At 42.5% G+C, this 27,548-nt stretch overlaps 1 protein-coding gene across 3 annotated transcripts in view; it reads right to left on the bottom strand.

Annotated features, from left to right (window-relative positions):
* Positions 1–27,548, bottom strand: part of TRHDE (thyrotropin releasing hormone degrading enzyme) — a 450,694-nt gene that overhangs the window by 92,888 nt on the left and 330,258 nt on the right. For all 3 annotated transcript variants that reach the window (XM_060245085.1, XM_060245086.1, XM_060245084.1), the window contains 2 exons: positions 17,395–17,460; positions 15,854–16,041 (listed from right to left, as the gene is read on the bottom strand). In XM_060245085.1, coding sequence (XP_060101068.1) covers positions 15,854–16,041; positions 17,395–17,460 — 254 coding nt within the window. The remainder of the gene's footprint in view (positions 1–15,853; positions 16,042–17,394; positions 17,461–27,548) is intronic.

The following is a 27,548-nucleotide window of genomic DNA, read 5'->3' as shown; positions in this document are numbered from 1 at the left end:
CACACAGCAGGGGAGAGAGCCAGCTTCCTCAGCTTCTAAATGAAAGACACAAACTAAATGTTTTATCTGAGGAGGGGAAGGGCATATCTCTTCTCAATGTATGCATCTGAAAAAGGACAAAAGAAATTAAAAAATACTAAAAACAATGCCGCAAATCATTTTAAGCATCAGGAATTTTCTGTTTCCTTTGATGAAAATGCTGAAAAATTTCTAGTTGACTCACGAGTGCCCCAGCATGTGTGTTGCTCAGAGTAATTGCTCACTGATATGCAAAAGATCCCAAGACCACTATGGGTATACTTAGCTGATGGAAATTTTCTGACAGCCCCAGCCATTGGGATAGTACTCATCCCATCAACAGATGGTGCAAATGGACTTGTTGTAGAAAATGTATTATTCATAAAGGAGTTTATAGGAAATGAGTTATCTGTGTCCCAACTGGCAAAGGAAAGGTATCATTTTGAAATTGATGATAAAGCCTGCTTCGTTACAAAAGATAAACAAGTTCCCATGACTGGAATAATGGAGAATGGACTTTATAACATGCAGAGGGATGATGTTTCAGCACAAGCTAATTTCTATATGAATATTAGTCATCTGGTTTTTGCCATGCTGATTCCAAAAATGAACCTGAACATGATGCAATGTCAGAACAACATTCTGATGATGAAGAAATGCCTAAACTTGAATCTGATAGTGATTATGAGTTGCCTGAACAAGAAGTAAATGTTGCAAGGACACACAGCCATGATGCATGTATCCTTTTGTGGCATTGCAAGACATGTCACAAGAGCATTCAAACTATTAAGGACTTGCAGGAAAAGGCTTTGGTCAAAGCGATAAATTTTACTGAATGTGATTCTAACCTATATTGTATTCGTTGTCTGCAGTCAAAGCTATTAAACAACCATTCCATCAGCACACAGGAGAAAGACCACAGCACCATTACATCTGATCCATAGTGATGTGTGTGGGCCTCTATGAGCCACAACTGGTGGGCTCAAGTACTTGCTGCTGAATTATGATTTCTCAAGATACATTACAATTTATCTAATTAATGAAAAGTTTCAAGTTTTTTTACAGGATAAGAGAATATACATCCATGCAATGCAACGGTTTCTGAGAGAAGAAAGGATATAGCATCAGACAACAGTACCCCACAATCCAGAGCAAAATGGAGTGGTGAAATACAAGAATTGCACTCTTCTGGATGCAGTACATTGCATGCTTAAAAATTCTTGTCTTCCAGAAAAATTCTGTGGTAGAGCTGTTTTCACAGCCACATACACACAAAATAGGCTGACCACAAAAGTGACAGGCAGCCCACTCTGGTTTGGTAAGAAACCATATATGGACCTTTTAAAAGTGTTTGGCTGTAAAGCCCTTGTGTATATTCCAAAAAGAAAAAAAATGTTCCCAGGTAGCTGGCATAACCATGGAAGGCATTTTATTTTTGGGGGGAGGCGATCTTTGCACTTTGTGTGTATGTGTCTACACCTGGAAGTCATGGAGACTTCTGGAGACTGACTCCTACTGGGAGCCTGGAGGATATTCAGAGAGGTGGCTGAATAAAGCCTGCCCCTATCCCCCTGACTAGTGGTATTTCAAGACAAGTATTTGTCAGTCGGCCCTGCTTAGCTTCCAAGATCTGATGAGATCTGGCTTTCCTGGATTATCCAGGTCATGGTACCATGGAAGGCATTTTCATAGATTACTCAGCTAGGTGTAAAGGCTACAGAATCTTGGATCCAAGATCAATGAGATCACAATAAGCAGATCTGTTCACTTTGATGAAAAGAGAACTACCTCAAGGTTCAGAGGAGGCTAGCACTGAAATGTACAGCCAGATGGAGTCTCATGATGTGATCAATACCAAGGAAGAAGCAGAAAATCCTGAGGTGTTCCTGACTAATGTTCACCTCACTGTGCCTGAACCACAGAGGGAACCCAGAAATGCTCCACCAAATGTGCCTGAACCCAGAGAGACTACAGAAGTTGAGGTGAGAAACCCCCAATAAAGGTATTCCAACCCTAAAACTGAATCTGTTAGAAGGGACGGTGGAACCTTCATCATGGGAAGTACTGGAAACTTCATCATGGGAAGACGTCTCCCACCTACCACCTCAAGAGGCACAGGAGTGGAAGCACACTGTGAGAAAGGAGCTGAATTCTCTATGTAAGAATAACGTAAACACTTAAGGGAAGAAAGCTGTAGGATGTAAGTGGGTATTCAAGCTGATGCATGATACAGACTGCAAGATCCAATGCTACAAAGCCAGATAGGTGGCCAAAGGATACTCACCAAAATGAGCCCATCAGGGAAGGGCGGGATATAAATTTGATTAAATAAATAAATAAATAAAATACGGTCAGGACTATGATGAGACCTTTGCATCTGTCAAGCACACAACAATAAGAACACTCTCAAATGTTGCAGCAAATAAAAGGCAGGTTGAACATTTAGATGTAAAAACTGCATTCTTGCATGGAGAAGTCTGTATGCAATAGCTACCTGGTTTCATAGAAAAAGACAAGGAAGATCTTGTCTACAAGCTTCAAAGCAGTATATATGACTTGAAACAGGCCACAAGAGCCTGAACACCAAAATGAATGATATGCTACTTCAGGCAAACTTCAAGAGAAGTGCATCTGTTCCTTGCCTATATACCAAATGCAAGAATGGAAAATGGACTTATAGTTTGACTTATGTAGATGACTTATTGTTAGCAAATGAAAATCCAGATGACGGCAAGGAAATCATAGCTCAACTGAGCAAGCAAATTGAAATCAAACAACTTGGTAAGTCACACATTACCTAGGCATACAAATACAGAGAGCAGTTTTCTCAACAATCAAGAACAAAATCTTGAAGACCTAGTAAAGAGTTTAAAAATGGAAGACATTGCTCCAACATACATTCCAATGGGAAACAAACTACATCAAACAACTAGAGGACTCTGCTTGAAGACAACAGATATTGTGAAGTATTAGGTAAGCCCCCCATACATAACCATATTAACTAGAACAGATTGTGTAGAACATTGTAAAACCCACAAACAGAGACTGGAAAGCTCTTAAAAATCTTGTGAGTTACCTAAAGGATACTGCAGAATTTAAACTTAGGCTACCAGCCAATAACAGCCCTGAACAAGTTACATATGTGGATGCTGATTGGGCTGGAGACTTAGCTGACAAAAAATCTACTACTGGCAACATAATTTTTTGTGGAGGAGGAACTATAATCTGGTCAAGTAAGAGGTAAAACACAGATGCGAACTCCACTTCTGAAGCAAAATATGTGTCAGCAGCACTAGGCTGTCAAGAGATATGATGGCTACTTCAACTACTGAAAGACATGGGTATAGATATACCACAGCCCATAGTAGTATATTAAGACAGCCAAAGGAGCACTTGATTTCTGAGAAAGAAGACTTGAGTCCACACTCCAAACACTTTGACATGAAATATCACCTGGTGAGAGATCTGCAGAAAGGAGTTGTCAAGCTGATCTACTGTTCAGAGAAGCAGATGATTGCAGATGTACTCACCAAACCACTCCCTAGAGAACACTTTGAAGTTCTGAGAACGAAGATGAATCTTGTGAGTTGAGTCACAAGACATCGAGAGGGGGTACTGGAAGTGAAGGACTGGTTGCTGTCTCCTGTCTCAGCCGCCAGACTTCATGGCAAGAAAGTCAGGTAGATAAATAGTCGGATTAAACATCCTTCTTGTTTTTACTCTTCTCTTCTGCCAGTGTCCCTTTGACGTATAGAATGCCACTCTCAGGGAAATTGCCTCTCCTTCCTTCAGTTCATCCTCCCATAACACACTTCTCCTTACACACACCAAGAGGGACGAAATGCTGTCTCCATCTTGCCACCATTATGCAGATGGCCCTCTCACCATCTGCAGACATACTTAGTAAGTTAGACTAGTCTACTATCCTATCTCTATTATTTCCTATCTAGAATGTAGTTCTATAACACAGTTAAGTTTAAGTTTATTGGATTTATATCCCACCCTCCCCGTCGGAGCAGGCTCAGGGTGACTCACAACCCATAAAACAGAACAGTTCACATAACAGTTTAAACAGTCTGGTGCTAATATCAGTTGACAATATTACATTTCAGATGGTGTTCAGAATATAAAATGTCATTCCCTACTCCCAAATCAGTCATTCCAGATTAAAGGCCAGCCGGAATAGTGTCGTTTTACAGGCCTTGTGGAACTGAGTGAGGTCCTGCAAGGTCCTAACTTCTTCTGGCAACTGATTCCACCAGAAGTGGGCAGCAATCGAGAAGGCTCTCTCTCTAGTTGACTTTAATCTAGCCTCCCTCGGCCCGGGGATCACTAACAGATTTTGTGTCCCAGATCTAAGTACCCTCTGGGGAACGTGTGGGGAGAGACGGTCCCTAAGGTAAGCAGGTCCTTGGCCATATAGGGCTATTATTAGTCTTATTAGTTACAATTATTAGTCCTAAACGGAAGAAGTGGCTCTGTGTAACTTTCTGACTAAGCTTGAATACATGGTGAAAAGATGCTCCTGCATGTATAGCTTAATGAATTCTGCTAAACTTGTTCTGGTAACTGGACTATCTATAACAGTTCTTCCAACAGTTATTATTTATTATTATTTTATTTTATTTTTTTATTCGATTTATATCCCGCCCTACCCCACCGAGGTGGGCTCAGGGCGGCTCGGTTATGGACCCAGCAAACAATTTCCCCCTCCTCACTTTTGTTCATAATAAGAACAGGTTTGCTGCTATACTACCATTAAGTACATTCTAAGTTGCCAAAGGACTGACAAGGAGTTGAGACCAAGACTGACAAATAAAGGGTGGGGAATTAGGGGGAGAGAGATTAATGAAGACATATCATGAAAGGTAGAGAACAAAAGTACGGAAAAGAGGAAGAGAGAAATTAAGAAAAGGAAAGGTTGTTTTATTTTCTATCACATATTAACAGGGAAGATATGGCTGTGGACACAAACCTACAGAGCTGGGTGGAAGGAAACAATAAAGAGGAAAGACTGCTGGAAACAACAACCTTGTTAGGAGGCTGCAGCCTGGCAATGACTCAGGCAGCCATAAGATGTGCTGACAGGTCTTGCCTTGCTCCAGTGCTGGCTTGGTTGATTGCAGGATATGAAAGTGTTTGGCTCCTTGTAATAGACCAGAAAGCAGAGCAAATGCTATTTACTGTGCTCTGCCATTCCTGGGTCCCTAATATCTACAATGCAGAACTCCATTACAAGTAAAATAAATCAGATGCATTCTGAATGCAAGTTGTCATTGCTGTGTCTTCATGGGCCCTGGGAATTTTATCCTCCCCCTGCAGTCTCCCCCTCTTGATGGCCATGCTTGCTGGAGGGAAAAAGAGATCAGAACAAATGGCGACAAAAGGAAGGTCTGGCAGCCCCCTGACCAAGCCAGCCTGATGCCTGATAGGACAGTTAGGGAGTGAGATACCAAAGACCTGTGCTGTTACAGAGGCCCTCATGAAAGCCTTCCATCATTCTGCCAGCAGCAGGTGGCCCACTGTACTTCATCTGCCTTCCCACCTCCTTGCAGGCCTGTAAACAGGGCTCCTAGGTACAGACTGTCATTCATTTCAGTAAAAAGCTATGTTATCCAGCACTGTTGTGAAATGGGGGTTGCCAGTGAGCAAATATTCCAGTTACTCAAACTTATTGCTTTGCCATGCTTCATATATAGAGGAATCCACACCAGCCAAAATGCTTCCTTTTCAGTACACCACGGCAACAGCCCTTATTTCTGACAGAAGTTTTCCACTTCCCCCTGAGCCTTGGAGCCATCCTGTACACTAGACAGCAAAATTAAGGCAGTTGCTTGAAACCTCTCTGGCATAACTGACTCCCAACAGCTCAGGTTAGCTGTGGGGGAAAAGAGGTTCTTGAAGATGATGTCAGCTGGCAATACTGGGTGTCACAAGTCAGGCAATGGCCAGAGTAATCAAATTGACAGGCAGAGAAGGCAGGAACAATGCAGAAGTATGATGGTTGTTGAGCAGGAACTTGCCAATTTACTGAGCATTCTGAATAATCAAGTGCCAGATAACAAAGGCAAGTTGCCATTGCTATGTCTGCACAGAGTACCAAGCAGATGCCTGCCTTCCCATTGCAGTATTAGAAACTGCTGTGGAGACGCATCTCAAACATTGTAAATAATGAACTCCACAGTCATACAGAAAATATTGCAGAGGTGTTTTAAAGGGTTACAGCTCCACATCTACACACATAATCCAAGCACACTCAGTACTCAGAAAATTGCTTTCCCAAGAACTATATATAATATTCTACCAGTAGCCATGAACTTTGTTATAGCTAAACTCAACATCAGATATATCAGATATGTAGTGGGACTAGGAGAAATTCCCTTGAATGGAATGGAAGGGGCTAGCGATATGGTAATGATTGGACCTCCTGCCACCAATCCTGAGAAATGCCGGTTGTGGGGCTAGCAATAAATATCCATCTCCTGCACTGATATTGCTCAATGCCAAGGCTGTTAATAATAAGACCTCTGTTCTTCAAGACTATCTCACAAAACAAAATGTAGACCTGGCCTTTATGACCGAGACCTAAGCGAGAGAGGGAAGTTGTCACTCTAAGCCAACCTGCCTCACCTGGGTTCTTGATCCTCACCAGTCCCAGACAACTCATCAGGGGAGGGGGGATGTGATGCTACTTATTCTAGATTATTTTTCCTTTAGGTGCCCCCTGCACCAAAAATCACTGGCATTGAATATAAGCCGCCCTGAGCCACTCGTTGGGAAGGGCGGGATAGAAGTCATAAAATAAATAAATAAATAAAATAAATGTTGGCCTAGTGTGAGAAGCTGAGGAGAGTTTGTCTATCTGGATGATGTACCAACTGCTGAATTCACTAGCATATACCCTGCTTGGCATGTTGGATGCTATATCCACTTGGGTGCTGGAACACCCCAGGCTACTAGTCCTAGAAGATTTCAATGTCCATGTCAATGATACAGTGCCCTCTCAGGCCAGGGACCTAGTGTCATCCATGGAGGCTTTGGGACTCCCCCAATTTGTATTGACTCCCATGCACCAAGCAGGCCACATGCTGGATTTGATTTTTGGGATGGGAATAAATGTGGATCTGGTGGCTGCAAATGCTGTGGTGAGGCCACTCTGCTCTGAAGGTCTGGCTAGGTGTGCCGAACCCTCCCTGTTTAGGCAGTGAGTGTATTTATGCTCACCTGCAGAGTCAAAGGAAGCCTAGTTGGCTTCAGGATGCTCTGCAGGATCCAATGCCATCTGGTTGTTCGTTAGATGCTCTGGTGGAAGACTGTCATGCCCAGCTTTCCAAAGCCATTAACATGTCACCCCCTGGTACCCTCTCTGCCCTTGGGACCTGGCTACAGTGACCCAGGCAATGATCACTTTCAGGCTTGATTCATTTAACTTGTTCTACATGGGTTTACCCTTGAGGCTGATCTGGAATCTCCAGCTAGTGTAAAATGTGGTGGTGCACCTGCTGACTGTAATGTCTGTGCGGATGCGCATTCATTACATTCCAGATCAGGACAGAAAAACAAACAAGCATAAAGAAATTAAAAACAAAAATTAATGCCTATTTACACAAAGAACAAGGCATAGAAACAAAGCCTAAATATATCCACTCTTACTAGGGGACTTACTTCTGAGTAAACTGCATAGAAGTTAAGTAAATGAGGAAGAAAGGTAGCTGGCTCAAGGTTGACTCAGCCTTCCATCTTTCCGAGGTCGGTAAAATGAGTACCCAGCTTGCTAGGGGGGAAGTGTAGATGACTGGAGAAGGCAATGGCAAACCATCCCATTAAAAAGTCTGCCGTGAAAACGTTGTGATGCAACGTCACCCCAGAGTTGGAAACGACTGGTGCTTGCACAGGGGACTACCTTTACCTTTAAATGCGGAAGAATCTATCTAGAGCAAATTTATTGCTGTCAAGTCTTCCTAAACTGCTAGTGAGATTGAGTCAGTTAAAAATTACAAGTTCATAGAAGTCAAGCCAAGCTAAACCACAGAGTAGCAAAGAGTCAAAATGTTTAAAAATGTTATGTTATACAATAGGAAGCTGAAACTCAGGCATCAGTTTAACTTTGGCAATATTGCAGCTGCCTAAAGTGAGCTCTTACAGAACCAGGACTTAGACACACTCTCCTGGCCTTCCACAAACTATACAAAACTGAGCTAATCAAGAGGCCTTTTGTGCACAGGTAATAAGACTGCATAGCAAATTATGGTTTCACAAACCAACTTGGATAAATGATAAGAACTTGTGGTCTTTTCTGCTGTATATAGCATATGTAAATAGGATCCTATTATGTAATTTTAGTACCTCTTAACACCTATGCTATGCTCTTGTTCCTTCTGGTGGCTTTCAATCTTCTAATATCCTAATGCATTAATTATTGAGTATCCCATCTTGTTGATTGCACTGAGTCACTATGTGTAATCTGCCTTGAGACCATGTGAGAAAGGTGGGTGATAAATAATGCAAATAAATAAATAAAATAAATTCTTCCTAAGGCACTCTAATGCTATTCATAGGTTATTATTATTATTCATCTCACATTAAAGATTATTCACTTCAAAGTGGTTCTTTGGTTACAATTTCTCCTTTCCTGTATACACCAAGCTACTGTAGCTACAAATACATTTAGTAACAAGCACAGGAAAAGGAAAGGAAAGGTCCCCTGTGCAAGCACCAGTCATTTCTTACTCTGGGGTGACATTGCTTTCACAACGTTTTCATGGCAGAGTTTTTATGGGGTGGTTTGCCATTGCCTTCCCCAGTCATCTACGCTTTCCCCTCAGCAAGCTGGGTACTCATTTTACCAACCTCAGAAGTTGGGAAGGCTGAGTCAACCTTGAGCTGGCTACTTGAAAACCCAGCTTCTGCTGGGGATCGGACTGAGGTCATGAGCAGAGCTTAGGACTGCAGTCCTGCAGCTTTAACACTCTGCGCCACAAACCTACGCTTTACAGCAGAATTTACATTCTTTTAAATATATACTCATCAATAGATCTGAGATGAAGGATCAAGAAACAGAAGATTAGAGTTAGCCTCATTCTTTGGAATTACTTTGACATTATTTTTCTCAACTTGCATTCTGAAAATATATTTAGGAAAAGATACTTTATGGAAATCCAGTGTTCTCAAGATTTGATTACAATCTACCTAATACAGGTAGCTAACCACACAAAGTCTGGGAATGCAGGAGCAATCATGCTTTCAGCATAATATGTAAACAGGGGGTGTGAAGTCTGCCAGATTTTTAATAGCTAGGTTAAAAGTTATTGCGGACTACACTGCTGGAGTTATTATCAAGGCAATGCAGCTTCTGAAGGGAAGGAGGAAAGAAAGAGATGCAGTAAACATTTCACCGTCAAAACTAGATCAGGTCGGTGCAAATTTTGATTTTTTTTCAAGGACTTTTGAAAAAAGATCAAGCAGGCCAGATCTTTGATTTGATCTTTGGAATGGGGATAAATGTTGATCTGATTGCCATGGTCCACTTTGCCCTGAAAGCCCACCTGAATATGCCACCCCCATCCAGTCTAAGCAGCAAGCTGATTTATGCTTGCTTGTGGAGACTTATCGATCCAATTGGTTTCCAGAATGTTCGGCAGATCTTTTACTTCTCGGCGATTCATTGGATGAGCAGATAGAAAACTGGAATACCTGGCCATCAATTAAATTCCCTCAATGCCCTCTTCATTCCTATCCCAACCTGGCTCTGTGAAACACAATGAAGCTCAGAGGAATGAAGCAAGAACTCAGCTAAAGCAAGTGTAGTGCTAGTCTCATGACAATGGTGCAAGAGCATCTTATTGGTCATTTATGAAGACCTATAAGATGATGGTGAAAGATGTGGAAGGTTTCTTTGCAGCCTCAATTACATCTACTGGTTCTTGCCTGGCTCACTTATTTAGGATAATCTGGTCATTATTCTCCCTCTCTGGGAGAAATCCAAACATAAAAAATTTGGCCTTAGCTGCGAGGCATTTGTGAGCTTCTTTGCGGATAAAGTCTTGTTGCTCTGCTGTGACTTGCCTGCCACTGTTGATACAGTAAGGGAACTTGCGGCCCTTTGATTCAGTGCTTGACAACTTCAGCTGACTCTTTTAGGCTGATGTTTACAGGATTCTGAATGTTGTTAGACCAGCCACATGACTCTTGGATCTGGGTCCATTGTGGCTGGTGAAAGCTGGCAGTGATGGCATATTGGCCCCCCTGATGGATGTTATCAACCTGTCCCTTACTTCTTGATCTATTCAGAGGACTTAAAAGAGGCCATGGTAATACTTCTCTTGAAAAAGACATCTTTAGATCTGGCAGAGCTGGCCAATTGCCAGTTTCAAATATGTCATTTTTGGGCAAGGTAATTGAGAGAGTAGTGGTCAAGTAGTTCCAAAGTTTCTTGGAGAACATGGCAGCCCTAGAGCCATTCCAGACCAGTTTCTGCCCTGTTCATGGGATTGAGACAGTGCTGGTCACCCTCACAGATGATCTCAGCAGACAGCTGAACTGAGATGGGATAGCATTGCTGTTCTTGCTCAGTCTGACAGCAGTATTCAACATGGTCAACTATGATCCATTGGCCTACTGCTTTACTGATGTAGGTGCCTGTGGAGAAGCTGTGCAGAGAGAGGGTGTTGCCCTGCCACTCTATGGTATGTGGGGATCTGCAAGGGGCAATACTCTCTCCAATGCTGTTTATATGCTCCCTCTTGCCCAGCTGGTGAGGAGTTTTGGGTTGGGTTGCCATCAATATGCTGATGACACCTAGCTGTACCAGTTGATTGGCTGCTGCACCATCTAATTTAGTCAAGGGATTGGAGGCTGTGGCTGGACGGTTGAGATCAGGGGTCGTTTTGTAGAAAAATAGGTGGTGGAGCTCATTCAGGCATTGTTATGCAGCTGCACCTACTACTGACAAGTTGGGGAGGAGGAGGGGGAAACCGTCAGAAAAGTTCAGGAGCTGTGCTCCTGTGAGCTCCTGCTGAGTCTGAGGCCTGGTTGAGATAGAGCCAGCTGAGACTGAATCCATCAAAGGTGGAGGTCCCATGGCAGGGAAAGAGTTGTGGTGTCAACTTCCAATGCTTGATGGTGCTGACTATCAAGAGCTTGAGTGTGCTCCTGGACTCTCTATCAATGGAGGCTCAAGTTGCACATGTTGCCAGGCTGGCATTTTCCAACTTCATCAGGTCAGGCAACTTGCTTCCTACCTCTCTAACCCCAAGCTTGCCACAGTAATCCATGCAATGGTCAATTCAAGATTGGATCACTGTAACTCACTCTATGTAAACCCATCCTTGATACTGATATGGACATTACAGCTTGTCCAGAACACAGCAGTCCAGGCACTTACAAGTAGCCCAACGACTGCACATTTTCAGTGGGTGCTTCACCAGCTGCACTGGTTCCAAGTTCATTCTATTACATATTCTGGAGTGATCCTACAGAATCCTTATTTTCACTGGGCAAGTGGTGCTCCCTATACACAGGAGTTGACAGAAACAGATGATTAGAACAATCCCCTATGCATTGGGTTTAGATGAACAATAAATGTTAGAGACATGGTGGTTTGATCCAACATGAATAATAATCCTGTAAGAACCATAGATGCCATGGGGCACAACAGATGTGGGGTTTGTTTGGTCTGTTCCTTTCATTGAAATTGAAGGAGTTTACATCTAGACAAGGGTACATGGTCCATTTGAAAGCATTTTCTAACAGTAACATGAAGAGTGTGGTGTATGGTGTCATCTGTTCATGTCAGCTCCTGTACATAGGGAGCCCCACATGCCCAGTGAAAACAGGGATTCTGGAGCATTGCAACTTCTAACTTCATCAGGTCAGAAATTCTGGAGCATTGTTCCAGAATATGTAATAGAATTCTTGATCATCCCTAGTCGTCCATTTTATTGATCTGAATCATGATGCAGATGATCTCAAGTTTTTTGCTATCTTCAGATGTGATGGCAATTTTTGCAAAGATGTTGACATACGCAGAGTGCTCTTGAAGGTAGATTTTCAGATTAAACACTTTGTTCCCATCTGGTTTGAATTTAAATAATGATTACTTATATTTATGGTGGCATATCTGCTGTTTCTAATGATCCATTAGAGTTTTTGCTGCTTTTTGGTCTTTCTCCCTTTAAGGCTGTGTTGGCTGGAGGGCACCTGCTGTGTCCAAAGACAGCCCAAAAACTCACTCACAAATTGATTGGCAGTGCATCCCCCCCCCCCTACCTCTCATCCATCCCCAAACCAAAAGTGAACGCTGGTTTAAAATCTGCAAAGCAATCCAAATTTCCCCAGTCCCCATCCACACATGCCTAATAATACTGAAAGGGCCATTGCAGCCCCCAACTGTAACCGACAGCACCCACAGGCCCAGCCAGGATAACCCAGTTTTTATTTTCAGGGGCAGGAGGAAGAAAGAGGGAGGTGCCAGTGATGATGACAGGCACCCAGCAGCCATACCAATGCTGAGGTCCCTCTAATGGGACAGTGATAGCTGGTGTGTTGGTGCTGAGCTGAGAGAGAAGGAGTGGTTTCCTTCCTCTCACACAATCTGAGGCCTCCCAGTAATCATCCTCATTTGGGGTGCAACTCTGGTTTGCCTCCTCGTGGTGCACCCTGGGTAAGGCAAAAGAGCCTGGACCAGCCAACCATCCATCACTCAAGGAAGGTCTAAATACTTCTTGCTTTGTGTCAGATACAGAATGATGCGGAGCTAGGTGTGGTCGACTGCTTCTTTTGTTTGAGAGTTGTGTTGTTTGGGACAGGGCTGGAGAGCTGGCATCTGTAGATTGTGTGTTCTGTGGCAGGGAAGCTGGCATCTGGGTGAAAGACCCAGAACCAGCATACTTGTTGTGCTTGGCCAGCTCTCCCCGCGTTGTTTGGGGCAGGGCTGGAGAGCTGGCATCTGTAGATTCCCTTCTAGAAATGCTTTGAGTTGAAATAGAGGGCCCAAAAGAAAATTTAACTATGGGAGTTTGTTATCGCCCACCAAATCAAAAGATAGAGGACGATTATAATATGATGGAAGGATTGAAGATTTAGGTGATTTTAACTACCCGCAGATTGATTGGGTCAATATGTGTTCTGGTCGAGAGAAAGAGACTGCATTTCTTGATGCTCTCAATGACTGTGCTATGCAACAGATGGTCTGAGAAACTACCAGGGGTGGGGCAATCCTGGATTTGGTCCTAAGTAATGCCCAAGACTTGGTGAGAGATGTAAAAGCAATCACACCGCTTGGGAGCAGTGACCATAACATTCTTGATTTCACCATTTGTATAAATAGAGAGTTGCCCCAAAAGACCAGCACAACCACGTTTAACTTTAAAAGGGGTAAATTCTCTGAGATGAGGAGGCATGTGAAGAGGAAACTGAAAGGGAAGGTAAATACAGTCAAAACCCTTGGGGAAGCTTGGAGGCTATTTAAAACTACAATCCTAGAAGCTCAGATAAAATATATACAAGTTAGGAAAGGCACAAACAGGTATAAGAAAAGGCCTGCATGGTTAACAAACAAAGTAATGGGAGTTGTAAAAGGTAAGAAGGACTCCTTTAAGCAATGGAAAGCTAGTCCAAGAGAGATTAATAAAAGGGAACACGGGCTGTGGCAAATCAAATGCAAAACTATGATCAGGCAGGCAAAAAGGGACTATGAGGAGCATATTGCAAAAAAACATAAAGACCAACAATAAAAATTTCTTCAAATATATTAGAAGCAGGAAACCAGCCAGGGAGGCAGTGGGGCTCTTGGATGACCAAGGGGTAAAAGGATTACTGAAGGAGGATAGGGAAATGGCTGAGAAGCTGAATGCATTTTTTGGCCAGAAAAGGGCCATTGGCCTGATCCAACATGGCTTTTCTTATTTCTTATGAACTATAAATGCACATATTTACAAAACAGGATCTTGTTTCTTGTTAGCATTAGGGTCCTTTACTGGAACATAAAGAGATATACTCCATATGGGCCCAATCTAAACTTAAAGTTTATGAGTTTTGTTCAACTCGAATAACATAACAAATATTGTCCAGTGGCTGAGGATGCACTCAGGGCACATGTAGATCTTTGTCAAGATTCAGCTGCAAAATATGTGAAATAGGAATTCACATGGTTGTTGTAAAAGAAACATATTCTGTTTCTTTTAAGCACTAGGATTCTTTAATGTTTTCAGGCTTGCTAATAATTAGCCTGTTAGATTAGAAATAAGAATTTCAGGGTTTCCTGTCGAAATTATGTGTTATACAGATTAAAAACTCACAAGGATATGAAGACAGGACCTTGTTGTTCCAAACTCTTGTATTTTTCTTAACATCTCAATGTTGATAGGTTCCAATTTTTTCTAACGTTAGGCTTTACTTATGTTTCTTTACAATTAACAGGAACTAGGAATAAGTAGTCCTGTAGAATATCAGGTTGGGATATATACCTTTAACACTAATCACTCACAGAGAGCAGCTGTTACTAACTAATGCCTGAGAGACTACGTAGATCAGACTATGTGATAATTTTGAGAGGATTATTGCTGGCTAGAGTTTTCTAAGCACTGCATTAGCATTTTGAATTGTGGGTCCTGAGTTTTGAACTTTGCAAATAGCCTTTCACCTCAATGAAATTGTATTCTGTACACTTATCTGTATGTATCACCATCTATCTGTATCATTTTGTTAGATAACAGTTCTGTTTAATGAATTACAACTCATTCTCCATTGAGGAAGTGACACATGAAATGAGTGAATTGCATTACTGGAATCTCATAGGAGAAGAGTTTTACAGTACATAGGGCCCAACAAACAGATTCAGAACTCTCTTTAGGTTACTGAGCATGGGACTGGACATTAAATTTCAGGACTTTTTCTATCTTGTGAAATAATTGTATAGAAGAAGAAGACAAAGGAGGAGGAGGAGATGACTGGATTTATACTGTGCCCTTCACTTGGAGTCTCAGAGCAGCTTACACATTGTTTGGTGGGCACATCCACAAACCTATTGCCCTTTCACCACACCCCCTCCAGCCTAGAAATAGCAGCTCTCCAGCAGCCCTGGCCTCACTCATTGCACAGCAGCCAAGAAGGTCAGAGCGCCTGCTCCGGTTGCAACGCCACTGAGGATGTTCTCCGCGGCCGAGAACGAAACGTCTGGAAGAAAAACTTTCTCCAGTAGAACATGGCACTTGAGCCCGAAAGATTCTACAAACCCCAATGATGTTACCAGCCGTGAAAACCTGAAATCTTTGATACATGAAAGCCCATAAGTATTTTTAAAGCTCATAAGTATTTAGATCTTTTCATATTTCTTGTCATCTGTGTTACTGCAGAAGACGACGACTGCAGATTTATACGCCACCCTTCTCTCTGAATCAGAGACTCAGAACAGCTTACAATCTCCTATATCTTCTCCCCCGACAACAGACACCCTGTGAGGTGGGTGGAGCTGAGAGGGCAGAAAAAAGCAGAAGCTCAAACCACAGTTTAACACCACCACCAAATTAATCAAATGCAGACCTAAATGAAATCATCTTCAACTGCCTCCTGAAGATCAAAAGTGAGAGGGCCAGGTACCCCTTCCTGTGGAGGTTGTTTCCTAATCATAGGGCTGCTACTGAAAGGCCCCCTCTTGTATACCAAACAAATAAGCTTCTTTGGTTGATGGGATAGCCAAGAGGGCCTCTCCCAAGGACAGGGGGAGGCCAACACAATTTAGGCTCCCACCACCTCACGCAAAGTCTTAATGGAACATCTCCATTTTATAGGCCCTCCGGAACTATATTAAGTCCTGCAGAAATAGAAACATAGTTACCTGTAGTTTTCAAGACCACGATCTTTGGCTTTAATATCAAGGTCATAAATAAAATGCTCTTGAGAGATTCTTACGATGTTTTCCACAGTTTCATTTCCCATGATGGTGATAACAGGATAACCCATCTGGAGTGTCCATTGATCCATTACTTCTTGTATATTCACAAATTTTCCAACTTTCTTAAGGGCCTTCAAAACAATAAAATAATAATGTTTAGTATACTAAGGAAATAGTGGCATGGCCACATTCTTTCCATTTTGAAAGAAACTTAAGGGCAACTTATCTTTGCATCACTGGCCAATGAAACCACTATTACAGCATGATTAGGCAGGAAGATTTATATACAATGCATGCATGTTTCCCTGTTCCTTCCAGAAGGGAGGGATTTTTGTCTTCAGTGATGTTATCATGTTACAAATTATCTGAGTGATGCCGCAGCATCAGGTTAAATTGTGTCATAAATGGGCTAGAATCAAACAGTAAAGAGGAAATAACTCTGAACAGATACAAAAAATACACACAAAAAAGAGATTTCCCCCCCACACACAAAGGTTCTTTTGCTCCCATATGATAACTTCAAATTTTAAAATAAAATATCATGAAAAATTGATGTATTATCTGTTAATGAAATGTTTGATATCACAAACTTTTTATAATTAGCATTGGTAGCAAGAGCAGTATAATACATTAGTCCAGTGATGCATGACTCTTTTGAATACTGTTTCCCAGCACCGGTCCCATGTTTCCAAAAAGTGGACAAGGCCCTTGCCTGATAGGACTACTGTCTGGCAGATGAAAAGTAAGATTCAAGTCCAGTAGCACCTTAAAGATCAACAAGACTTGAAATAGCTGCTGTTGGAGGAGAAGTTGAGATGTGAGCCTTCCTGAGGTCTAGCCCTCATGCCAGGAATGATAGTGAATGTGTCTGTTTGGTTGATGGCAATTGCAAATGTGGCTTCCTGTGAGCCACTAAGTGAATACCACTAGATTACTCCAAATCAAACTGCTTCTCCTCCAACTGGGTTCACTTTTATGACACTTAATCCCCTTAAATGTAAACAATATGTAGATATACACATAACCTGTCAGCAGTCAAAAGGCACTGAAATCTGGAAAACCTTTATTCCAGATCCAGTACAAATGCTAAAATCCAGATTCCAAGTACCTTGTCTTATCAATACTAGTTCCTAATTGTTAGGACTCAGTAATATGCACATTCCTAGTTGTCAACCTCAGACAATTTCTAAAATGAAAACAGAAAAGCAAAGAATCCAAATCCAAAGGCAAGAAGCTAGTGGTGTTTACACTGTTATAAAAGAAAAACACAGAGATTGTGTTTTAGTGTTAAATTATGTTTCACAGTTGAGTACTGGCACTAAAACAAGGTTTCAGTGCTGCACCTTGGTAAGTCTTGGCTGTCTTCACACCACTGGCTTGGTATTTTTTTTCAAGAATGAAAATATTTCAGTAGGAAGTACTAATTCCAGTTATAAACCCAAAATAATAAGCACACTAGTTTTCTTAGTAGGTTAATTGCTTACCTCTGACAGTGTGTTCCATAGGTCCTTTCTGGCAGCATTGCCATACTTGTGAATGGTTAAATAATCCTACAAAAACATATATAAATCAGTTTATACTCCATACTCCAACTGAAACTACTGTGCACTAACACATCAGAATAATTTATGTACATTTACCCTAAATTAGCATAAACATATTTTCAAGAGGCGGCTTTAATTTGTAAAAAATTATAGGAATAAAATTTTAAAGCTGTATTTCTGTAACTGAACTTAATTTTCATACTAAGGTTTTAATCTAATTCATTCTCAAACAGTTTTAAATTTCCAGTTGCTTTCTTGAATGTTTGTATAGCTTCAGAATGTATTTCCAGGAAATCTTGGCTCTGGTGGGACAATTTCCAAAGATAAGTGCTACTTGTTAATGTTAAGAGTCCACATACTTTGCTGATAGCTAGATTATTATTTAACTGAGAAATAGCTATTCAAACCATAGCCTTATGTCCAGGAAGATATTGTGGGTGCCTATCTTCACTTCTGATTAAACAACAGACGTCAAGCCATATGTTCACATTCTAGACCAGCAATTTCCTTTTATCAAAACAGGCTTGAGTAAAGATGCATTTTCAGCTAAAATTATTTTCTGTTACATGACCCAACAATAAAGGTCAGTTGAGGGTTGCTTCCAAAAATCCCTACTTAGTGAGCTAACTAAGACCAATTCTCCACTAGCCTTTTCCTGGTCTTGCGCTCCTCTTCTCCATGAGGCTTCCGTCTGATTTTGCACAAGCTGCTGTGAGGCTGCGACTCCCTCTGCCTCTTCCCCGCAGCAAGTAGAAACCAGTTTTTAGAGAATCTTGCTTGCCACGGTAAAGAGGTGAGGCAAGTCACAGCCTCATGGCAGCTTGTGCAAAATTGGACAGAAGCCCTGTGCAGAAGAGGAGTGTGAGACCAGGACCAAATCGGTCCAAATCTCCACAGATCCCACCCCAAGATTTCCCCTAATTTCCTCTTTTTCTAAAAAAAAAAATTATTATTTTATTATTCAAAAATAACAAACCATCTACATACTCAAAACTTATAGCCGTCCAAAGATATAAAACAATTTTACATAAAGAGGTCTATTACAGATAACTCATTTTAAGAAAATAAGGATATTTTGGCAACAAACAGATATTCAACAATAGGAGACCACAATGTAATAAAATTATTTTGTCTACCAAACTCAATAGAAATTGATGCATTACTAATTTTTCCTATTATAAAAAGGTCCCATAATTTATTGGCCCATTGTTCAGTTGTAGTGTTATGTATGGGAACTAATGATTACCTGTGGACTATTGTGGGTATTTTGGCCTGGCTCATTGGAGCCATACAGACCGAGCTTGGGGAACTGGGAACAATGGGCAGTAGGATCCAAATGCCTACTTTCTGGGACCAATCACAGGGAACCGATTGGTTTGAATGACCCAATATCATGCTTGCGCGGAAACCCAGAGTTGTATATAGTTTGGGCCCCGTTGGCCATTTCCTCAGTCTTGTAGCTGAAAGGTTACTATGATGAAATCAATAAAGAGCTGAGGTTTCACTACCATCTCACCTCATCAGTGCAAAGAACCCACTATATTATAGTGGCGATGAGGATTGGATCCAGATGAGCGAGGCCCAGAGCCAATCAGAATTGCTCCGCACACCGAGCTCCAATGCTATCACGCAACAGGCACTGCCGCCCAGCCTGACCATGTCTGCCACTCCCGGATTGCAAAACTACATTCCAGAATTTAACACGGCTCAGCCCGAAGTATGGGAATCCTGGGTCAAACAACTCAATCAGCACCTTGTGGCCCAAAGAATTGGGGAGGATGAACCAGAGATGAAGAAGGCCATCTTGCTGAGTACCTGCAGCATCAGCACCTTGTGGCTTGCAGAGAGCCTGGTCACACTGGAAATACTTGAAACATCCTCCTACAACTGGATTATCAAGGCACTGAACGGCCATTTTGCTCCTCAGCCAACCCACCTCACCAGACAGCTGCAGTTCCTCGACAGGAATCAACAGCCAAATGAGACCGTGGCAGACTACCTCACCTTCCTGCATGAAATGGGCATGAAAGCAGAGTACGGCACCCAACCAGAAGATACCCTGCTTGTGAAGTTCACTCATGGCCTCCGGGATGCAAAAGCTCACTGGAAGATTGCAGCGGAGGCCAACCCCAACCTGGGAAAGGCCCTCCAGATAGCCACAGCAGCCGAAGACGTGAGCAAAGAAAAAGGCCGCCGCCCTATCGCCAGTGCTCACCAGCTTCTGCCTTCCACAGCATTGAATGGCTCCGATGAGGACGACACCCTCAAGCTATATCATGTGAGCCAGCGAAAGCCACAGCCATGTGTGTCAGAATTGGCAAGCCCCAAGACCTGTGCCAGCTGTGGGGAGCCACACGAGTGCTGCTTGTGCAAGTTCCAGGATGCAGTTTGCCACATGTGTAGCAAGGCAGGCCATCAAAGACAACGCACCATGGGTCGGGCAGTTCTACGCGGCAGAAAAATGGCTGCTGACATGAGATCACATTTGTCGAAGACATTCAGGTGCTAACTACAACTGGGGATCAGGTATGTCAGTTCCCCATGCCTTCCCCCAATAAGTTCAAGGTGACTTTGTTCATAGAAGGCAAGCCATGCCATATGGAAGTAGATTTTGGGGCGGGCCAGACAGTCATCTCTGCCCATAGCTTCTGGCAGCTGTGTCCAGGAGGGGAATCCCAGCTATGGCCATCCCAGTTCATGATCCGTGATTTCCAAAAGTGAAAGGTCGCTGTGTTTGGGGTGGGGGCAGTTCATGTAAAATATGGACTTTTCGTGGGCAGACTCCCCCTCATCGTGGTGCAAGGGGACCTCTGCAGTCTGTTGGGATGGTCCTGGTTTGAGGCCCTGGGGATTCAGGTCACAGGGATCCATCAAGCCTTTGCAAAGAGGGACTTTCAGAGTGTTTGTGAGGAGTTCCCTGCTGTTTTTGATGGCACACTGGGAACATACACTGGCCCCCTGGTAACTCTAGATCTGAACCCCAATGTGCAGCCCATAAGGCTGAAGGCCAGGTGAGTGCTCCTGGTCCTGAGACCTAAAATAGAACAACTGGACTGCCTAGTGGCACAAGGGGTTCTAGAGATGGTCGCTAATGCAAAATGGGAAACCCCCATTTTAACCCTGGTCAAACCTAATGGAAGTATCCGCATATGCGCAGACTACAAATGCACGATAAACAAGGTGCTCCGAGGACAGCATATCGGTTCCGGAGGTTAGTCACATGTTGGCTTCCCTCGTGGGGGCAAAAGTCTTTGGAAAGCTAGATCTGGCACAGGCGTATCAACAGCTTCCGATGGATGCCGTGAGAGCGGAGGCCCAAACCATTTTGATGCACAGGGAGGCGTTCCGGGTAAAGCCACTGCAATTTGAGATCAGCGTGGCCCCGGGGATCTTTCAGAACTTACTGGACTCTCTCCTTAAAGGCATCTCTGGGGTCCAACCATTCTTTTTGTTAGTATATATACAGGTTACAGACCACTGCTGACAGCAAAGGATCTAATTGACATTAGATGATCTGGCTGACAGGGGCATCTGGAATACTGCCAGATTGCATCAGCCAGAGTGATGTCACCATGACTCAACACTAAACCTGATTGGTCACTTGCCTGGAGGACATGTATAAATGTACAGTAGTACTCTGCTACTTGTTGGAGGTTGGATGGTGGATTGTGTGCGGAGCATTCTGCTAGTCTGTATTATAGTTGTAAATAAATGTATATAGCTAGTCTAATCGCAGCTGCGTACAAGACTTGATTCCTTTGCGTCTTCAGAAATCTCTCTCACTAAACACAGAGAACAACACTTCAATGATGTGTTGATCACTGCATCCACCAAGGACGAATTTGCCCTGTGTCTCCGGGCTGTCCTACAACATTTTGATGGGGTGGGTCTCAAAGTCAAGAGGGAGAAGTGTGTGCTGGGGGTGTCCACTATTGATTTTTGGGGACACGCAGTGGATGAGAATGGAAGCTAAAGATAAAATAAGGGTCATTTGCAAGGTGCTGGCCCCCACGAACAAGGCCTAATTACAAGCATACAAAAAAGGCAGTGGTAGCTGAGCCCTTACATAGGCTCCTGGACAAAAGGGTGCTGTGGGTTTGGGGTCGCCGGCAAGTAGCTGCCTTTCAGGCGGTAAAGGACATTTTAACATTTAACAGCTTGCTAGTGCATGAGCGGCTGTTCGTTGTACTGGCCTGCGATGCTTCTCCCTATGGGGTGGGGGCGGTCTTGACCCATATGCTACAGGAAGGCCGGGAGGTTCCGGTAGCCTACTATTCACGGAGCTTGCAAAAAGCCGAGTGCAATTACGGGCAGTTTGATAAAGAGCCGGTCATAGTGGCAGGGTTAAAAAATTTCATGACTCTTTGTATGGTCGGCCCTTCACACTACAGATGGACTACACATTCCTGCTGGGATTATTTGCTCCCGATCGCCAAACACCACAAATGTTGTCTCTGCAGGTCCTGCAGTGGTCCATCTTCCTTGCGGGCTACCAGTACGACCTCCAGCACCGCCCAGGGAAGGCCATGGGCTATGCCCATGCCCTGAGCTGCCTACCACTGCCCTCCGTGGACTCTGGCACACCAGATCATGGTGTTAGAGTTCCTGCCAGACAGGCTGGAGAATGCCAAGGACATTGCTGGCTGCTCCAGAAAGGACAAAACCCTCTCCTGCATCTTGGACTGGGTGTGAAGGGGATGGCCGACTGGCTGGGTGGGGCTGGAATTCGCTGCATTTGTGTCCTGCTGGGACAAATTATCTGTGCACAAGGGATGTCTATTATGGGGAAGCAGGGTGGTGGTACTTTCAGTGCTGCAGCAGCGTATCCTCACCGCATTGCACGAAACCCATCCAGGGATTGTGCGCATGAAAGTGCTGGCCCGCAGCTATATATGGTGGCCAGGGATTGATGATGCCATTGAAGCTTGGGTAGCCCGGTATCAGCCATGCCAAGAAACATGCCCAGCCCTGCCGAGACTCTCGGCCCAGCAGTGGGAATCCACACGCAACCCCTTGTCCTACCTGCACCTGGACTTCACAGGGCCTTTCCAGGGGCAAATATTACTTATCGTGGACTTCTACTTGAAGTGGCTCGAGGTTGTCCTGGTAGCTTCCACATCCACACGGGCCGCCCTGGGGGTCCTGTGCAGGGTTTTCGCCACCCATGGCTTGCCTGACATGCTAGTTTCAGACAATGGGATGGCTTTCACTTTGCCCGAGTTCCAGGATTTCTGCAGCCACAACTTAATAAAGCACATTAGATTGGCCCCGTTTCATCCCGCTACAAACGGCCAAGCAGAATGGATGCTGCGGGCAACCAAGAAAAGCTGACCTTCCTTAATCATACAGCCAGGTGCCTAGGACATGCATTTCTTCCCAACCACATTTGTTAGGATCTACTATATGCTAAGACATTTGCTAGATCAGGCCAAATGTGTTTCACAAAATGCAGCAAGGTATTTGACTGTGCATATTAATATTAAGAACTTTGGACCATTGCATTTTTGATGGCTCAGCTAAAATATAATAATAATTCAGTAGTGTACTTGGATTAGCATGATTATCTAGATATCAGATATGTGGCAGAATAAAGCATTACCTATATTGCAAGATAATCTCTTGTACTTGGACTAAAGCATAAAATCATGATGCATTGCAAGGCATTTTATTTAACAAGTAGAAAATAGGATTCCCCTGCATTTGAATGTTCATCACCTTCACTTTATGTAATGGTAGGAGACAAGCCCTTATTTACAGCAAAATAATAAACCTGGGAAAATGTGCTGACTTTCTTTTCTATGCTGTGTGTGAGAAATATGTTCTTCAATAATAATTAGGGTTTGGAAAGCAAACTTTCTGATGTACAAATGGTAAGCACCTGTGACAGATTTAGCTTTATGTCTGCCAACTCATTGTACAAGAAGCAGCAACTCCCATATAATCACAAGTTAGAAAGGCTAAATGAGAATACTGACTCACTTAACTACAATGTATCACTTTAACAATGTCATGAAAATATGCACTAGAAATGACAGCAGCACAAGCTCCTCCAATGTACTGTGCTGCTATCTAGCTAAAAATAAACTATCATGCACTTAAGTAACATGCTACACAGCTTCTTTTGGAGGTTGTAATATACTGGGTTTGATGCATTTGGAGTTCACACAGAACTTGCTTTATTAGCTACTACATACATACTAAAGACAACATGGCGGGGCCGAGACCCCGCTTATATGCATTCCCAATAACGCATCCCCCAGTCCATACCAAATCACGGCGGTCAAGCTTTGTGCCAAGACCGCTTATTGACTGCTGTACAGAGTTCAAATCAATCCTAGTCCATAGACTGACCCTCAGCATCCTGGATGCCCGTGACCTACTGTGGAGCAGTAAATTCAGTGCAGTCAATTCATGTAGTTGATCCAGTACATAACAGAGGTCATTCAGTTACTTTTTAAATAAGAAGACTTCCGTATGCCTGTAAATCGTACAATTCAAAGCAAGTCTCTCATGAAAGATTATTTTGAGCCAATAATAGCCATGTAACCTAGGGACACACAACCCAGCAACTTTGCAATAGTGTTCATGGGCTGTGAAGTGAGACTTAACTTCCCCTTTTGGTAATATGTGGATGGGAACAAAGTAGAGTGAAGTTCATGCACAACTGTTAGAGGCAGGGGAAAGGGAGTATGTCGGCCAATCAACATGAAGGCATCCTGTAGTATATAGCACTGTGCAGGATGCAAGGCAAGCCTCTATAGTAGACTCTTAGAACACCACACTAAGACAGGAAGGCCAATTAAAAAAACTAGGCAAAATTAGGGCTTTTTTTCAGCAGGAATGCACAGGAATGCAGTTCCAGCTGGCTTGGCACCAGGGGATGTGACCTAATGTGCAAATGAGTTCCTGTTGGGCTTTTCCTACAAAAAAAGCCCTGTGTGAAACAACGGTGATGTCAGGGGTGTGGCCTAAAATGCAAATGAGTTCTGCTGGGCTTTTTCTACAAAACTAATAGTGCCATCCTATAGCTACACCTTAAATCAATGTGCTTAGAAGTAGAACCCTCTCTGCTTAGGGTTGTACTGTAACTCTCCCTTTTCTACCCAGCTACCATAGTGTTTATGCTCATTTAGAATATGGCATTACAATTTTGGTTTGGAACTGAAATGCCTTCAGTTCAGAAATATTAATTACAAGTGGGAACCCAAAAGGACTTGTGGGAAGCATCTAACTTCCTGCTTCCCCACTATTTCCTCTTTCACTTTCCAGGAAGTCTCAAAGACTTTCTGCTTTTCCTGATTCCTTCTCTCATTCTAAGGTTGCCACCCTATGAGTGGGAGCTAGAGATCTGGAATCACAACAGATCTCCTAGCTACAGAGATTAGTTCCCCTTAGTGTCAGACGTGTAACTTAGTTGTAGTATTATGATATATGTAATGTATTGCTTGACATGACTAATGCCATATTGTACTCTGCTGTGACCCTGCTTTTACTAACCGTGAGAACAGCAACCTGTAGCCTTCCCCAGAGCAATTCCAGACCGCAAGGAGAGGAATTTCACACTCGGCCTAGAAACCATCTGGGCCTTTGAAGTTAGCATGCTCAAGGCAACTAGTGGGTAGCTTCCTGGGACTAAGATAAGGGAGTATGGGAAGCGCCAACTGTCTCTGAGGGTGTGAAAATGCTGTATTGTTCCCTTTCTCTGAAATGCACAAAAAGGCAAGGCATGGCCTTGGGAGTTATCAAACTCAACTTGCCTCTGTACTAGACTGATTGTTCTCAAATAAATGGATTAATTTTGCAACACTATGATCCATCTCCATTTGAAGTTCCTCGTCTGACACTTAGGGTTGCCAGCTCCTGGTTGGGAAATTCCTGGAGATCTGATGGTGGAGCCTTGGGAGGGAAGCAAGCTCAGCAGGGTATAATGTCATAAAGTCCACTGTACAAAGCAGCCATTTTCTTCATCTTTGTCATCTGGAGAACAGTTGTAATTCCAGATGATCTCCAGCCCCCACCTAGGTCTCTCCCTTCCTCAAACCCAACCCTTCCCAGGCTCCACCCTCCCAAATATCTAGGAACAAAAATATCCTAGCAACAGCCACTGAGCAAATCCATTGCTTAAAGCTACTGGAACTCTGTTTGTTATTTTCAGATTTTTTTTTAACTGTCCAGTGTAATTTTTTTTTTTAGTTTTCACATTTTTTCTGCAAACCTGGGGCCCTTTTCAGGTTTGAAGACATATCTGTCTTGCCTTTTCACAGCTGCAGTCACCATATTTAAGTAACCAAAGATTTCTTGGCTTTGTTATAAGAATATAAGATTTTTACTCTGAGGATGACAGACAAGGGTCACCTAAGTCCTTAGGCAACACTTACAGTGTGTCCCAGAAAGACAGTTGCCCAGTTACCTAGGCAACCCGTCTTCTCAAACTGTTTTATTCAGAAATGCCTTTGGATAATACCTTATGCTAGCTGAGATGACTGGCCCAATATGAACTCTCAGTTTTCATCTCTCTGTTAAATATATTCTATAGAAATGTAGACTGATTTTATTGACAGGATTTTGATATTTATAAAGTAAATATCAGTAAAAAGTCCTCAGTTTATACTTTCCTGTTTGTGGCTACTTAAGCCTTGGTGGGCCGGAGGTGCAAATCTTTGAGGCTCTTTGCCCATGTTTGCAGCCTGTTCAGTGGATTTACTACCAGTCTAGGAGTTTGTGTCAGATAATTTTGTTTCCTCTTCTTTATGTATTTGTTTAAATTATGTTTTTCTGCAATCAAAATAAATGTTCTACCAAGAATGATGTTTCTCTTCCAAACAATTCTGATAGTGAAAGACAATAAACAATTCAATTTTTGGCAAAAAAAGATATCAGAATTTGTATGGGTGGTAAAAAACCAAGAATTAAAATGAAAATTCTGGCAGATGCAAAAGAAAGGGGTGGCTTCCAATTGCCTGATGATGCAGTTTGTTTGGTATAGATTAAGGACTGGATAACTTTGCTTAATAGAAAATTACTGGCATTAGAAGGCCATGGAAATATTTTTGGTTGGCATGCCTATATGTATTATGGCAAGGAAAAGATGGATGGATTTTTCTCACATCATTACATAAGAAGAAACTTGTTGAATACTTGGAAAAAATATAATAAATATGGTGTTGAGAGAAAACCACTATGGATTGTGCCAATAGAAGTCATAAAGTTGTCTTCAGATCCACAGGGAGACAAATGGTTACCATATAAACAACTGCTAAAGATACAGGGAGGCAAGGTGGAACTACAATCGGTGGAAGAATTGCAGGACAAATTTAATTGGTATCAATTTGCGACAAATTAAAAGCTTGGTGGAGCATGATATTAGAAATACAGGGATAGGACAAGAGCAAACAGAAATGGAAAAAATGCTGTTGGGCAAGGATGAAAAATTGATTTCAAGGATCTATAAGTTACTATTGAAACAGTCTACAGAAGATGAAGTAGTGAAATCGCAAATGACAAAATGGGCAATAAATATGAATAAAGAAATACAAATGGAGACATGGGAACACCTATGGAAGAACTCTATGACAATATCAACGTGCTATAATATAAAAGAGAATTGTTTGAAAATGCTGTATAGGTGGTATATGATACCTAAGAAATTAGTAAAAATGAATAATCAAGTATCAGACAGGTGTTGGAAGTGTAAAACACATGAAGGTTCCTTCTACCATATGTGGTGGACTTGCAAAAAAGCAAAACAATTTTGGCAAATGATTCAACAAGAGATTTCGAAAATCTTGGGTTATAACATCAAGAGAGCACCAGATGTCTTTCTGTTGGGATTACAAATGGAAAGTTTTCCAAAGTGAGATAGAACATTGGTGTGGTATTTGCTTTCAGCTGCGAGGACATTATATGTACAAATGTGGAAACAAGATAAAATACCAGAGAAATGGGACTGGATCTTAAAAGTACTACACTGGACTGAAATGGACAAACTTACTAGAATCTTAAAAGACTGTAACACAGGAAAGTTTAAAATATATTTCAAAAATATTTTGAAAAACAATGGAAAGTGAAGAGACACTTAGTGATTTTTGATAACA

The sequence above is a fragment of the Heteronotia binoei genome, chromosome 8 (genome assembly GCF_032191835.1).
Source record: "Heteronotia binoei isolate CCM8104 ecotype False Entrance Well chromosome 8, APGP_CSIRO_Hbin_v1, whole genome shotgun sequence".
NCBI lineage: Eukaryota > Metazoa > Chordata > Lepidosauria > Squamata > Gekkonidae > Heteronotia > Heteronotia binoei.
Note: the sequence above shows the minus strand (reverse complement) of the source record. Positions and strands in the feature narration are given on the sequence as shown.